The 14,669-nt window shown below is 40.5% G+C and overlaps 1 protein-coding gene across 1 annotated transcript in view; it reads right to left on the reverse strand.

Moving 5' to 3' along the window:
- Positions 1-14,669, reverse strand: part of LOC114365543 (uncharacterized) — a 55,314-nt gene that overhangs the window by 2,280 nt on the left and 38,365 nt on the right. Inside the window, exons 13-22 of the mRNA XM_028322146.1 lie at positions 12,148-12,202; positions 11,449-11,740; positions 10,734-10,784; positions 10,295-10,375; positions 7,780-7,926; positions 4,859-5,043; positions 3,883-4,040; positions 2,965-3,050; positions 1,279-1,384; positions 396-534 (exon numbers count right to left, since the gene is read on the reverse strand). Of these exons, the coding sequence (XP_028177947.1) occupies positions 396-534; positions 1,279-1,384; positions 2,965-3,050; positions 3,883-4,040; positions 4,859-5,043; positions 7,780-7,926; positions 10,295-10,375; positions 10,734-10,784; positions 11,449-11,740; positions 12,148-12,202 (1,300 nt within the window). The remainder of the gene's footprint in view (positions 1-395; positions 535-1,278; positions 1,385-2,964; positions 3,051-3,882; positions 4,041-4,858; positions 5,044-7,779; positions 7,927-10,294; positions 10,376-10,733; positions 10,785-11,448; positions 11,741-12,147; positions 12,203-14,669) is intronic.

The raw sequence follows: 14,669 nt of genomic DNA on the forward strand, positions 1-14,669 counted from the left end.
ACAATCTCCCGCCATTCTGGACGTTGTGCTGCCAAACCTTCCAAGGCTTTCAACTGGGAGGGCTCAATGTCGCATCTTTTCATGTGCCGCTTCTGCACATCTTTGTACCTCAGTTGACCGCCATGTTTTCGCTTACCTTCCTCAAATTCAGAGTAGAAGATGCGCTTCGTCCCTCTCCTCCGCCATACGTGATCATCATCATCATCAACAGCCCTTTACAGTCCACTGCTGGACTATGAGCCTCCTCCACTATAGTGGAGGGTTTTGCCATAATCCCCACGCTTGGCAGGCGGGTTGGAGATCGCAGTTTAAAAGATTGATGTTTTTCAGAGAGCGCTGCTGCCCGTTCTCTGTCTGCCACCCTTACCCTATATAACCTGTAAATAAGAACTGACCTGGCGTGTCCGGGGCGGCGCCTCCAGGCGAAGAACTCGTCACCGAGGTTGAAGGTGAGGTTGCTGCGCATCACCACCTTCACCGGCAGCGCCGGCGCCGCCGTCGGGCGCGACCGGGACCGAGGAGACGCTTCGTCGGCTGCGCGAGGACAAAAAAGGTCAAATAGAATACAGGGTGGAAACTATGTCCAGGAAAAAACAGTTCAATACTTAGCTACAGGGTGGAAACATAAGACTTATGCTCTTTGAGCACTTTCAGAACAGTAACCAGTTTTTCGATATCTTTACAGTTTAGAAATAATTGATATTTCGAAGTCTTATAATAAGTCACTAATGCCCATTTTCACCATCAATCCCTAATTTTTAAGTGACCCCTATGGTAACATATAACAGGTATTTTTAACGGGCATTACTGATCCTGAAAGTACATCACGAGCTCTATCAAAACGGTACAACGGTAAAGGGTTACAGAATAAACTGGATCTATCCGAGAACTCTTATGTTTCAAGCTCAAAAAACAAATATTCCGCAGCGAACAGAAAAAGAATGGATCAGAAATCTCGGTGCATTCGGTGTACGTACATACATAGAAAAACACATACCAACAGAATTGAGAACCTCCTCTTTTTGTTGAAGTCGGTTAACAAAGAATACATTTTAATAAACTGGTAAATAACCACTTATGGGTGGTAGGTCACCTGAACATTTGGTATAAATAAGAATTGAGACTGATGACATCGTAAAGGTAGCGTAGGAAGCGCTGGACGCAGGCCGCTACCGATCGATCAACATGGAAAGCATTGGGGGAGGCCTATGTTCAGCAGTGGACGTCCTGTGGCTGAAATGATGATGATGATGATGATGAAGAAACGGGAGAACTCACCAGTATCAGTTTCGGCCGCTCGCATCTCAATCTCGTCCTGCGCCTGCTGCTGCAGCGCGCGCTCGTTCGCGTTCGAGTATGACGTTAGCTGCGCGCGCGCCGGCAACTAAATGGCAATGCCAGATTTTGTATGGAAAGTGGCGTCTTTTTTTTTTCGCGCGGCCATCGACCAAACTTTGTTTTTTGATTACAAAATAGTGTAATAAACCAAACTTACTATGGCATGTATACCTCTAAACTCAGTCTGAACTGAGTCACGAGCATTAGAACTTTGATTATTTTCATACTAGATTTGCTTTTTGTGCGCAAGTTTTGTAAGAAATTGCAACAAAATATTGCGCTATTTTTTATTGCGCTGATTCTGCTCCATACTGATGTCTGGAGCCTTTAATAGATGATATTGTTTGTTTACACATACAATCTCACTATTTTGTTGCAATTTCTTACAAAACTTTGCGCGCAAAAAGCAAATCTAGTATGAAAATCATCAAACTTCTAATGCTCGTAACTCAGTTCAGACTGAGTTTAGAGGTATACATGCCATAGTAAGTTTGGTTTATTACACTATTTTGTAATCAAAAAACAAAGTTTGGTCGATGGCCGCGCGAAAAAAAAAAGACGCTAATTTCCGGCATTGTCTTTTATCAATATTATTTAGTTTTCACAGTAAAGTATACCAGTATAAGATTTAAATTGAAAAAAGTGTGACGAACACAACTACTCTGGCAAGAGTGTAGCGACGAAGAAGAGATAAAATTTAAATACGTATAACGTTTTGTGAAAGGCAATTTTTATTGGCTGACAAACATAGTGCTATGTTCAGCAGTGGACGTCCTATGGCTGACATGATGATGATGATGATACTCAATAGTTTATTTTGCATAACCACATTAGCATTCACATTTTAGGTCTTACAATTTAGGCAGTTATACAATGTGGATCCAGTTAGGGCACAGCAACTTTAGGAAGGAGACAGAACGACGATCTTAATAGTTTCAAAGAAAATGTACACATTGAGTTTGGTGGAAATGTCATTATTAAACAATTCGATAATTATAAAATAAAGATAGAATTAATGAATTATTAAAATGGAAAAATATTGTTAAAATGTCATGCTAATTATTGTCAAGTGTTGAAATGTCAGGTTAAATATCAAGTGGTAAGCTAACTGCTTACCACTTGATATTTAACCTACTAATTTCTAGGTCCTACTAATTTATTATTCAGGTCAACATTAATGATGATGAAACATAGTGAAGGAGTCCAAAATGAGAGGGCCGATGTGTAGCAAAAAAGTGTACTATAATATATACAGGCGTGATGTACAAAAAATACGAACACATCGATGGATAGAATAACACCGTCTTACTTTAAAACCGCGATGCAGCTTTTAACCTACCGCCATCTAATGGTGAGCATTATAACTACTTCGTAAAGAGGTTTGGTAATGCATGTTGGAACCGCAGCATGGCGCTAGTAGTCTTGATCTATTATCTTAATATGGTATATTTACAGTTTTTTAATTTTGGAGCTTAAGCTTTTGGAGCTTAAGCTAAAGCTTATACCCACGTGATTTTCGATAAAACATAGAATATTGCGACCTTGGTGTATTACAATAAGATTTAACATACGTTGAGGGTCCCTAAGCTAGACTTAAAGAAAGAAATAAATAATAAACAGACTAACCTGTTCGTCCAAGTCATGGTTGTGGTGCTTGTGCTTGCAAGCGTTGCGGCGCACGCTACCGTTCTCACTGCGGAAGCGCGACTCGCCTGCACACAGTATAGGAAGGCCTTTAAAATTACAATAAGATAAACCACAAACCAAACAAAAAAGGAGGAGTGAGTATCTATCTAAAAATATAAAAGGAGAAACTGACTGACTGACTGACAGATCAACGCACAGCCTAAACGGCTAAACGTAGGCACTTGAAATTTGGATGGGACGTAGCTTAGGTACCGTAGAGGTGCACTAAGAAAGGAATTCCCGAAATTCCCACGGGAACGGGAATTAGCGGGAAAAACGGGATTCACGCGTACGAAGTCGCGGGCGGCCGCTAGTATATTTATAAATAGTAAAGTACATATAGCCGCTGGTTGCTTGCTATAGACCTCAAAATAAGACTCAAGGTCACCCAAAGGTCGATGGAGCGTGCTAAGAAACTTCTCTGCGTGACTGAATTAGAAATGGGGAGACCCGTAGGAAACCAACTAGGTGAATCAAAGATCTGAAAGTTGCGGGATGCAGTTAGATGCCGCAACACAAGACCGGCTGTCGTAGAAATCCTTAGGGAAGGCCTTTGTCCAGCAGTGAACGTCATTTGGCTGACTGAAACGAACGAATGAACTTTAACTTAAAAATACCAACCGAATTGAGAACCTCCTCCTTTTATTGAAGTCGGTTAACTAAAGTACCTCCTACCTTTATGAGGTTGTCGATCCACTTTGAGGGTGGATATCCCACACTGCGTTTTCCGGTGCGTGGCCTCCACTCCGTTACCAACCGGGCAACATGGAAATCATTGGGGGAGGCCTATGTTCAGCAGTGGACGTCCTGCGGCTGAAATGATGATGATGTAACTTAACTAGATCCAATGCCACTCACCCATAGGCCACTGCTCGTAGCTAGCCCTGTCCCGCTCTACCCCGTTGTCCTGCATATCTCCGTCCTGCTTGGGCTCGCCGCTCGCCAGCATGGGCGCTTCTTCGATCGACGCGGGCTCCACCTTCAGGCTGTCTTCGTCGGAAGATACTTTCTGCATCCTGAGGGTATGAAGTTGATGGTTAGGTAGGACTAGCGGCCGCCCGCGACTTCGTACGCGTGGATCCTGTTTTACCCCCTTCATAGATTTTTTTTTATACAAATGTTTTTTCCCGCTAACTCCCGTTCCCGTGGGAATTTTGCAATATCCTGTTGTAACTAAGCTTTAAGTTTACTAAGGTACCTGCATGCCAAATTTCAAGCGTCTAACTTAAGCTGTTTAGATTTTTCATACAAAAGGATTTTCTCGGTAATTCCCGTTCCCGTGGCAATTTCGGGAATTCCTTTCTTAGTACACCTCTACGGTACTGCACTAATACCCTTCCAAATTTCAAGTGCCTACGTTTAGCCGTGTAGGCTGTGCGTTGATATGTCAGTCAGTCAGTCAGTTTCTCCTTTTATGTATTTAGATTTATTGTGAGTTATCTCTAATGGACGGAAGACTTGTGGCCTAATTCACGTATTTTGACAGTCAAGATCCCGCTGACGTTCAGAAGTCGTCCCATTGGAAAACAGTTCTAAATCCGGATTCACAAGGGTTATTTCGATAGAACGATTACTCGATAGGATCGCAACTCAGCGATTTGTTGTCGTTGAAGTTTTGTTACGTGAATAAGGCTACTGAGTAAGCTACGAGGCCGCCCGCGACTTCGTGCGCGTGGATCCCGTTTGACCCCCTTCCGCTTTCCTTGTGGGTTGCGTCGCTCTCAGCAATCTCGTTGACGTCACCGAGTGCGTTGAGTTCGGCGGCGGGCGCGGGCGGCGCTGTGGTGCTGTTAGTGACGTCACTAGGCTAGTTCTATGACTGCACTGCTCTCACCTGTCGTCATCCCTCTCTCCCGTGACAGTCTTCTCTCCTAGTAACTTCAATAATGTGTCTCTGTCGGCCGCGTCGCTCTCAGCAATTTCGTTGACGTCACCGAGTGCGTTAAGTTCGCTGACGGGCGCGGGCGGTGCTGTGGTGCTGGTGGCGCGCATACGTTTGCGTTTACGCTTCTGAGCGCGCTGGAAAGATGCGTTAAAAAAATTCAATAAATATTACTAATACCTAATACCTCATAACCATGCGCGTATACAGGGTGGAATTTTGTAATGCCACCTGGAGGGAAAGTACTCTTAATACTGTAGATAGAAGATTTTACTGAAAGAAAACATTCCATTATTTTTTAAAAGAAAGAGAACTGCATTCAAAGATTTTCGAAAAATTTTCGAAAATTCACTACCATGCCATACAATTTTCTGTACATAATTAAAATAATTTAAGATTTCATGGTTTTCCTTTCATTTGATTTACAAAGTTTGTTAGAGAGATTTCATCCTTATACTTAACCCTAACGATCGATGCAATAAAAATACAGGGTGTAATTTTTAACAGATTTTAGTTTGTTCGATTCCCGGATGTGGCAAGCAAATTTTTGGAAATGTTTGAATGCAGTTCTATTTCTTTTCAAAAATAAAGGAATGTTTTCTGTGAGCTAAAATGTATATCTACAATATTAAGAGTACTTTCCCTCCAGGTGGCATTACAAAATTCCACCCTGTATAGTGAGGAGGCCGAGAATGGTCTGGTCCCTACCTACTTTGGGCTATCGATTAGAAGATGACAGTTGATAGTACTCATGATACCAATTGCACCCTTCACTTCTCCCGTATAATGGCATGTCAGGGGCAGCCTTTCCTAAATGACCCTGGATACGTCAATGCGCATAACTATATAACTAAGTCCGTGCCTGAGCTTGAGCTATGGGAGCGGCACGGGAGAGTGTGTTTTTGTGATGTCAAACGTCAGCGAGACAAACTGGCACGATATATTTCCCGTAATGAAAATGATAATGGGAACGCGGGTTCGGTCCCCGCCGCCGCTCGACTATTGTGGTGAGCTCACACGTGACACAAGCATATTTAGCTTAGTACGAGGGGCTAACGGAGTTATTAGTAATTTGTGCAAAGACAAATTACTATGTTTTTTTAACTTATTCTTCAGTCAAAAGTTAGTTACTATCCGACGGTTGAAAAATCTGTCCTAAATGAGGATTGAATTAGCAATCGCATCCTTTAAGTAGGTAGTATTTAAGCTCAGAACAGTGTCTATTTGCACATAGTCTGGCATACTCACGACGGGCGCGTCGTTTATATTAAGCTAAGCGTCCACATGTCGGTATCGTACGCATCGGACGTATCGCACGCAACGGATCGTAGTATTATTTATATGGAAACTCATATAAGTGCGTCCACCTGTCCGCATCGTACGCATCGCACATCCGATACGATGTGTTTCGTACGATGCGTTCGTTGTGTACGATACCAGGCCTGTTCATCTCCGCGAGTTTACATCGAAAACAAAACACGCACGATGGTCCACCTACAGGATACTATTCGACAAGGCCTCACATACGAGCGAACATTGACTCACGCACGCGTATTCTTGTGTAGGTATGACGGAAGAAAATAAAGAAATGTGCAGTATTTAACTGCCTAAATAATAATAAAAACACAGAATGTACTTTTTTAAGTTGCCTCAAGACACTGAGAGGTAAATAAGTAGTTAATATTATTCATGATAATTCATGCTAAATCATGTATTTCCTCCGCCATTTTCCGCAGTTTGGCACCTCACGTCACATCATTTTACCGAAGTCAGCCCTATAGCTTCGGCGCAGTGCCGATCACTGACGTTTGTCAACAAAATGGTGCTTGACTCTTGAGACAGGCTAAATTACACCATTTTGTTAATGACATTGAGCATACATTTTTTTAAATACCTTCGCGAAGTAAAACTTCTGGTACGTAGTACTTATTATTATTCTGTGGTTATACCCCTTACTCGTAGTTCGTAAAATCTGTTGTTTGATATCATGTTGATAGATGGCGTTTCACGGCTTCCCCCGCATGAATATTTACGAACGTCAAAAACAGTAGTTTGTCCAGCGCTGTAGATTTTAACCAATGACGATAGATGGCACTTTTTAGACACGTCTTATATATTTATTTGTTGAAATTTATGTCACATATCGTCATAAAATAGCCTATATGTTAATCTGGGTTATAAACAATAATACTGTAAAGTTTCAACAAAATCCGTTCAGTAGTTTTTACGTGAAAGAGTAACAAACATCCAGACATCCACACAAACTTTCGCATTTATAATATTAGTAGGATAGTAGGAAGTAAGATGATGTCAAATAGCCTATTGATGAGCTCAAATGTGTTATCCCTTTTCTTTTGCTGATGCTTAACGATTTGAGTTGAGGTTTATTGAACAAGTGTGAGTTGTATATTAAACAGTGTTATTTTGTTTAAAATCAATTTGTAGAGTAGGCGCACACCGTTGATTTTTCGTCGGCCGATAGTTTAGTCGGGCAGTTGACCGATTCTTCATACAAATTAAAATCGGGCACAACTATCGGCCAACTAAAAATCAACGGTGTGCGCCTACTCGTAAAGTTTTATAACTTATCAGAATACATATAACCAGACGCAGGTTAGCGTACCATCCCTATATTGTCGACATTCCACCAGCTCGCACTAAGTGATGATGATTTTATTTTATAATGCGAACAGCTAGGGACTGGAATTCGCTGCCTGCTGCTGTCTTTCCCGAAGACTATAATCCGGGCGTTTTCAAGGCGAGAGTGAATAGGCACTTACAGGGCAGATATGTACCATCCTAGACTACATCCCACTTAACATCAGGTGCGATTGTGGTCAAATATCTGCCTTGTTATGCATAAAAAAACTCACGACGGGCGCGTCGTTGGCGGGCGCGGCGGTGACCTCGACGAAGTCCTCGATGATGATCTTCTTGGAGATGGCGGGTGGTGCTGGTGTGTCGGGCAGCGGTTCGATACGCGCGTGCTTGTGCTTCTTGCTGCGGTGCCGCTTGGTTGGCTGCGGACATAAGGGTTGTCGAGTGCTTTTACTTTTTACCCGACTGCGCCAGAAGGAGGGTTATGTTTTTCGAGTGTATGTATGTATATTCCTTTAGCACGGCCTACAGCCTAAACGCCTTGACCGAGAGGTGTCGTTAGATTTGTCTTAATCGTGAGAGTGACACTGGCTATATTAAAATTGAAAAAAAACAAATTGGCGGATTTTAGGCGCCATATTGTCTCAAAAAAATTTAATTTTTTCTTAAAACTTATGGAGTGGGTTATCAAAATAAAGAGCTTTTAAAGTAACTTACAAAAATGTATGCCAAGTGCCCCTCTCTCATGGTTTCTGCAGAATACCAGTGGCCGTAACGTGCTCCCGAGTACGTTATGGCCTCATACTGAGCAGAGACCAATTTGGTACAACAATTGTATTATTTCACTTTTTAATGTCAATGTGTATCATTATTTTAGTACCAAATAAATATTTTTTCTTTCTTTCTTTCTTTCAAAATAAAATTATTATAGAAAAAACAAAAAACCGAACTGCGTAAAAATGAACTAAAAAGATAAAAAAAGACAACTTAAGGCCCAGTTTTTTTGATTCATAGTTAAAATGTTAAATTTTGCTACTAATGGTTAAATATTAACAAAATGTTAACTAATAATTAAAAAATGTACTACGAATCAAAAAACTGGGCCTAAAGCGGTTGCCTTTATTCACCTAGATGAACAAACGCGACTTTTATATTAGTCATGTGTACTTTTTTTTCGTCAGGAAATGCCCGGGGGAACCAGTGGGTTATCATATATGTGAGGCTCTCCCTGCCAGATGGGCAAGGCCTACTGACTAAGACCTGACGGTGTCCTCCCACTGTTTGGGACGGAACTGCGAGTAAATACACTCGCACATAATAATTATACACTCACACACAATTTCACACTCACATTCAATATCACACTCACACTTACACACATACTATTATGTGAAATTTCTAATGGACATTTTTTTGAAATTTTTATTTTGTTTTAGGCACGCATTATATCGCAGACTTGCTAATGTAGGTATACATATTTCTTTCTTTGTTACTTGGTAGGGATGAAGCCTGGTAGCCCAAGACACAGGTCTTTCCTAGTTTGGGTACCAGTCTCCCATATACAACATTATAGCATATCTATGTATAAATATACTTAAGTATTTATTAATGTTAGTATTAAGCTTGTTTTGTATGGGAGAAAATAAATAATTTATTATTATTATTACTGTCCGAGCTAGATGGCCTAGACATTATTCCGCGGCTCCACCCCAGACTGGCTCGCTCTGTTTGAGCAAGCGACGACTGGCTTCAAGGGTACCTCCCCTGTTCTTTGATAACGGAGCGCGTGAACTTTTATCACCCGTGTAAAATGGTTTCGAAGTTGTGAATGTGCAATAAACACGATTTATTCGAAAGTGGGAGTTTTACCGTTGTAAAATTTAATTATTTATTATTTAAATAAACATTTACTTTTTAAAAATTGACGATTTTTTACTTGATCACGTTTCAAGTGAGCCAGAATGGTCCTCGTCACGTTGCTTCACTTTTCTTGCGAGTACTATCTATCTAGGACTAGCTGACCCGGCGAACTTTGTTCCGCCTTAATGGCAATAAATAAGCAGACTTTTTTTAAAATTTCGAACGGGATAAAAAGTATCCTATGTCCTTCTCCTGGCTCTAAACTACCTCCCTGACAATTTTCAGCTAAATCGGTTCAGCCGTTCTTGAGTTATAAGTGGTGTAACTAACACGACTTTCTTTTATATATATAGATTTATTAATCTATGATTATGATGACGATTTATTAATCTATGATTGTGATGATGGGCAGAAAATATAGTACGCAGAACTGACGGCCGATGGGGCAGCAAAATTCTGGAATGGAGGCCACGTACCGGAAAGCGCAGCGTAGGACGTAAGGTAGCGGGAAGGCGCTGGATGCAGGCCGCCACCAACCGGCTATTGTGGAAATCATTGGGGGAGGCCTATGTTCAGTAGTAACCAACCAACAATGAACCAACGAGTCCATATTAAAAGAGCTCAACATCACCACGCGGCTCGCCACTATAATTATGCCTAAAGCGTACCCTCTGTTTCTTTGGACACATTATGGAAGGGGGACGCGCTCGGGGCAGGGCACCGACGAGATCGGACGCGGTGAGGAAGACGGTGGGCGGGAGTTTGCATCGTGCGGTCCACACAGCTTATGACCGCAGTCTGTGGAGGAACACTATCTGTGGTCGCGATCCTCATCAGTGAGGGACCGAGGAAGAACAATAAGAAGAATGTTCAGCAGTGGACTTCCTGTGGCTGAAATGATGATGATGATGATGCTGACGTCATATTTACCTGCGCGGGAGGCGGCGGCGTGGGCTCGGCGAGGTCCAGCTTGTGCAGAATTTTGGCGACGCCGCGCTCGCGCCGCTCGTCCTTTTCAAATTCAAATTCAAATTATTTATTTGCTCAAAAAATAGGGTAAATACATAAGTGGTGTTGGTATTTTATTAAAAGTGCATTCCTATTTAGCTAATGTCAGTTAGCATGCAAATTACAATTGATCATAAAATAATGTCGATTGATTACATAATATTATATTTATATTATGATTATAATATTATGCATGCTGTGGTTATCGTTTGTGTGGGAGCAGTTAGCTAGAGACCTTTGGCTTATTTTTTTTTTTAATTGTGTATAATACTGTATCTCATGTTGATAGCCCAATAAAATAAATAAATAAATAAATATTGATTAAAATAAAATTCATTAGCATATTTTTTCAGTCAAATACCTTCATCTCCGTCACCTTGTTGCGCTCGAACACGCGCCCGTTGTTGATCACCTACAGAATGTCAATAAATGAAGTTAAGTGACAGATAGGATAGACTACTCAAAATTGGGAAAAATGCCGTTTTCCACCTTCCCATTATTTTATACTAGCTGGAATTTTATATGTCACAGAAAAACTTTAACGCGCGCGTCCCTGTTTCAAAAACCGGGATAAAAACCATCCTATGTCCTTTCCCAGGACTCAACCTATCTTTATACCTTTCATTAAAATCGGTTCAATGGTTTAGACGTGAAAACGAGACAGACAGAGTTACTTTCGCATTTATAATATTAGTATAGATCAGTAAGTCTGCCGACTAAGACCTGCGAAGCGAAAACAATTGGCATCAATGAGGTGCAAAATGAATTGATGCTAAAAACAGACTGGTGAGTAAGGTCTGACTCTACGGTAAGCTATAACTTGAGAATGACTAACGATTTCATTTATCTATTTTTAAAGTTTTTTTAATACTTGGTAAATTCGTCGAAAGTGGAAAGAAAATTAAGAAACTTACGCAGAAATTGGATTGTTTTAAAAAACTTAACGACTGTATCCACTTTTAGCGTTTGCTAAATGTGAATTTAGCAGATTTAAATAAGCTGACTTAGTCAATATCGATTTTTATTTGTATGCAGTCGCAGGCTAGGCTAGCTTGAATAAAAAACCTAAGTCCTACCTTAATGTCTTTCTCGTTCAACACAGTGACCAGATCCCTCACGAAACTGTTATTCGGGTACAACTTCTTATGACTGCAATGTATGTCCACTTCTAAATGTTCTTCACTATGATTGGCCAAAGTTCTGACGAGTTTCAGAATGAACTTGTTCTTAGTATGTTTCTTGCGGGCGCGCTTCTTGCCGTGTTTCTTCCCGCGGCGTTTCTTGTGCGTGTGGCGGCGGATGGTTGTGTTGGTTTCTATGTCGGTGGGCGTTTCTTCGGTGTATGAGAGGAGGGAGCGGGATATTCGTCTGCAAAACACACAACAAATCTTTGAATGCAGTTTTCTTTCTTTTCAAAAATAAAGGAATGTTTTCTTTGAGTAACATTTTCTATCTACAGTATTAAGAGTAATTGCGGTACAAAATTCCAACCTGTATATTATAAACGCGAAATACCATTCACTGATTTATCACGAAATCTCAGAAACTATAGCACCTACAAACTTGAAATTTGGCAGGTAGTCATAGTCATAGTTCTTTATTGCATCATGCTGGTAGGTTCCTTATAAGGTGTAGACATCCGCTAAGAACTGATTTTACGAAACTCCACTACTAAGGGGGTAAAACGGGGTCCACGTGTTACGAAATTGCGGGCGGCCGCTAGTACAATTATATATTTTTTAAATGTTCATTTTAAATTATTAATTTCTACACACCTTTGCCTTCGAAGTTTGCTCAGCCTCTGTTCCTGTTCGCTTGGCTCCTCGTCTTCTGCGAAAATGGCGGAATTATACTAACAAACTCCTAAAAATACTTCCAAGACAAGTTAGCTATCCCCGGGACTACTCATTGGAGGTTTCATTGGAGGCCAAGCTGTAGATATTGGCTATACAAAGTTGCAGACTGCAGTGATGGGAAAGTGTGGTGGAATAAGTCCCGTTAATGATTTGATAATGATGGATGACGATGACTTACTATCTAGCCTGAGGTAGTTGTTCTGGTTATAGCGATCGCTACAGATCTGCCTTCTTTTGTCAAATCGATGCTCTTTTATTGTTATACGATATTCCATTTTTGCAATGTGAATGAGTTTTCGCGATATTCATTTGTTTTTGAAGTCAACTCTTTTTTTTTCATCTATGATTCGATGTTCGATTGTTTTTTGGCGACATTTTGGAACGATATTATTACGTTTCTTTTTTTTAACGCACATCATTTGTTTATCGATTAAAGATAGTTACATACAGTTTTAGTACTCAACAATCTTCCATTAGACCCTCCTTCTCTTGTCATGTGGATGTTCTTTTGTTTTACGATATTCCATTTTCGCAATTCTAATGAGTTTTCGCGATATTCTTTTGTTTTTTATGCAATTTTTTTTCATGTTTAATTCGATGTTCATTTGTTTCTTTGCGACATTTTAAATCTATCTCTCATTTTTACTTTTCTTTATGGTGTCATGTTGTTTAGCTTTGAGGTACAGTTTTTTGGTTTTATAGTCTAGTTTATAGGCGTGGTTAAAAGCAATAATTACTCACTGTCTAGCCTGAAGTCGTTGTCCTGGTTATAGTCAATCTTCGTGACGTCAGCGCCCGCGTCATAGTCCGCGTCCAGACATAGGCCCGTAGCGGCGTGCTGTAGCGATCGCTAAAGACCTTTCTCCTTTTGTCAGATCGATGCTCTTTTGTTTTACGACATTCCATTTTAGCGATTTGAATGAGTTTACTCGACGTTCATTTGTTTTTGAAGCTAATAATTTTCATTCGTAGTTCGATGTTCGTTTGTTTTTTGGCGACATTTTACATCGATATTTTGCTCATTATTTTCATTTATAATACGATTTTCGATTGTTTTTGGTGACATTTTACATAGATCTTTCATTTTTACTTTTCTTTCTTCGTGGCGTCATTTAGTTTTGCATTTGTTTCACTTTGAAGTACAGTTTTTTGGTTTTATAGTTCAGTTTAAAGGCGTGATAATGGTGGAATATTACTTACTGTCAAGTCTAAAGTCGTTGTCCTGATTATAGTCGATCTTCCATCTTTGCGCGGGCGCGTTCGACCCGCACGGGCGCGCTATGACGTCAGCGCCTGCGTCATAACCCGCGTCCAGACATAAACCGGTAGCGGCGTGCTGTAGCGACCGTTATAGACCCGCCTTCTTTTGTCATGTCGACGTTCTTTTGTTTTACGATATTCCATTTTTGCAATGTGAATGAGTTTTCGCGATATTCATTTGTTTTTGACCCTATTTTTTTATTCGCTTTCTTTTGTTTTGTCGACGGTCTTTTGGTTTTCGCTATTCCATTTTCGTTTCCCGACATTCATTTGTTTTTGAAGCTAATTCTCTTCATTCATAATTAGATGTTCGTTTGTTTTTATCATTCTTTTTGGTGACTTTTTTATAACAGTCTTTTTATTTTCATTTTCTTTCTTTGTGATGTGACGTCATTATTTGGCAAAAAGGTGCAGTTTTCATGATTTAGTTTGTTTTAGAGGCTGTATAAAAGCTGATAAAGTTAATAGTAGTGACTCACTGTCTAGCCTGAAGTCGTTGTCCTGGTTATAATCGATCTTCCATCTTTCCGCGGGCGCATTGGACCCGCACGGGCGCGTCATGACGTCAGCACCTGCGTCATAACCCGCGTCCAAACATAGGCCCTACCGCATGCTAGCGACCGCTATAGACTCGCTTTCTTGTGTCATGTCGATGCTCTTTTGTTTCAGGTCTTTCCATTTTTTGCAGTTGGTTGGTTGGTTTTCGCGACATTCATTTGTTTTTGATGCAAATTCGTTTCATTCTTAATTCTTTTCGATGTTCGTTTGTTTTTTTTTTGCGACATTTTAAATATTATCTCTCATTTTTACTTTTCTTTCTTTAAGGTGTCAGCGCGCGCGTCATAGCCCGTGTCTAGACACAGGCCGGTAGCGGCGTGCTGTAGTGAGCGCTAAATAAGACGCGCTTTCTTTTGTCAGATCGATGATCTTTTGGTTTTCGCTATTCCATTTTCACAATTTGAATGAGTTTTCGCGATATTCATTTGTTTTTGAAGTCAATTCTTTTTTTTTCATCTATGATTCGATGTTTGATTGTTTTTTGGTGACATTTTGTAACGATATTTTTTTACAAATCATCATTTAGTTATCGATTAAAGGAAGTTAAATATAGTTTTAGCACTCACTGTCTAGCCTGAAGTCGTTGTCCTGGTTATAATCGATCTTCCATCTTTGCGCGGGCG

The sequence above is a fragment of the Ostrinia furnacalis genome, unplaced genomic scaffold, assembly GCF_004193835.3.
Source record: "Ostrinia furnacalis isolate ACB-3 unplaced genomic scaffold, ASM419383v2 OfSCF7602, whole genome shotgun sequence".
Classification (NCBI taxonomy): Eukaryota; Metazoa; Arthropoda; class Insecta; order Lepidoptera; family Crambidae; genus Ostrinia; species Ostrinia furnacalis.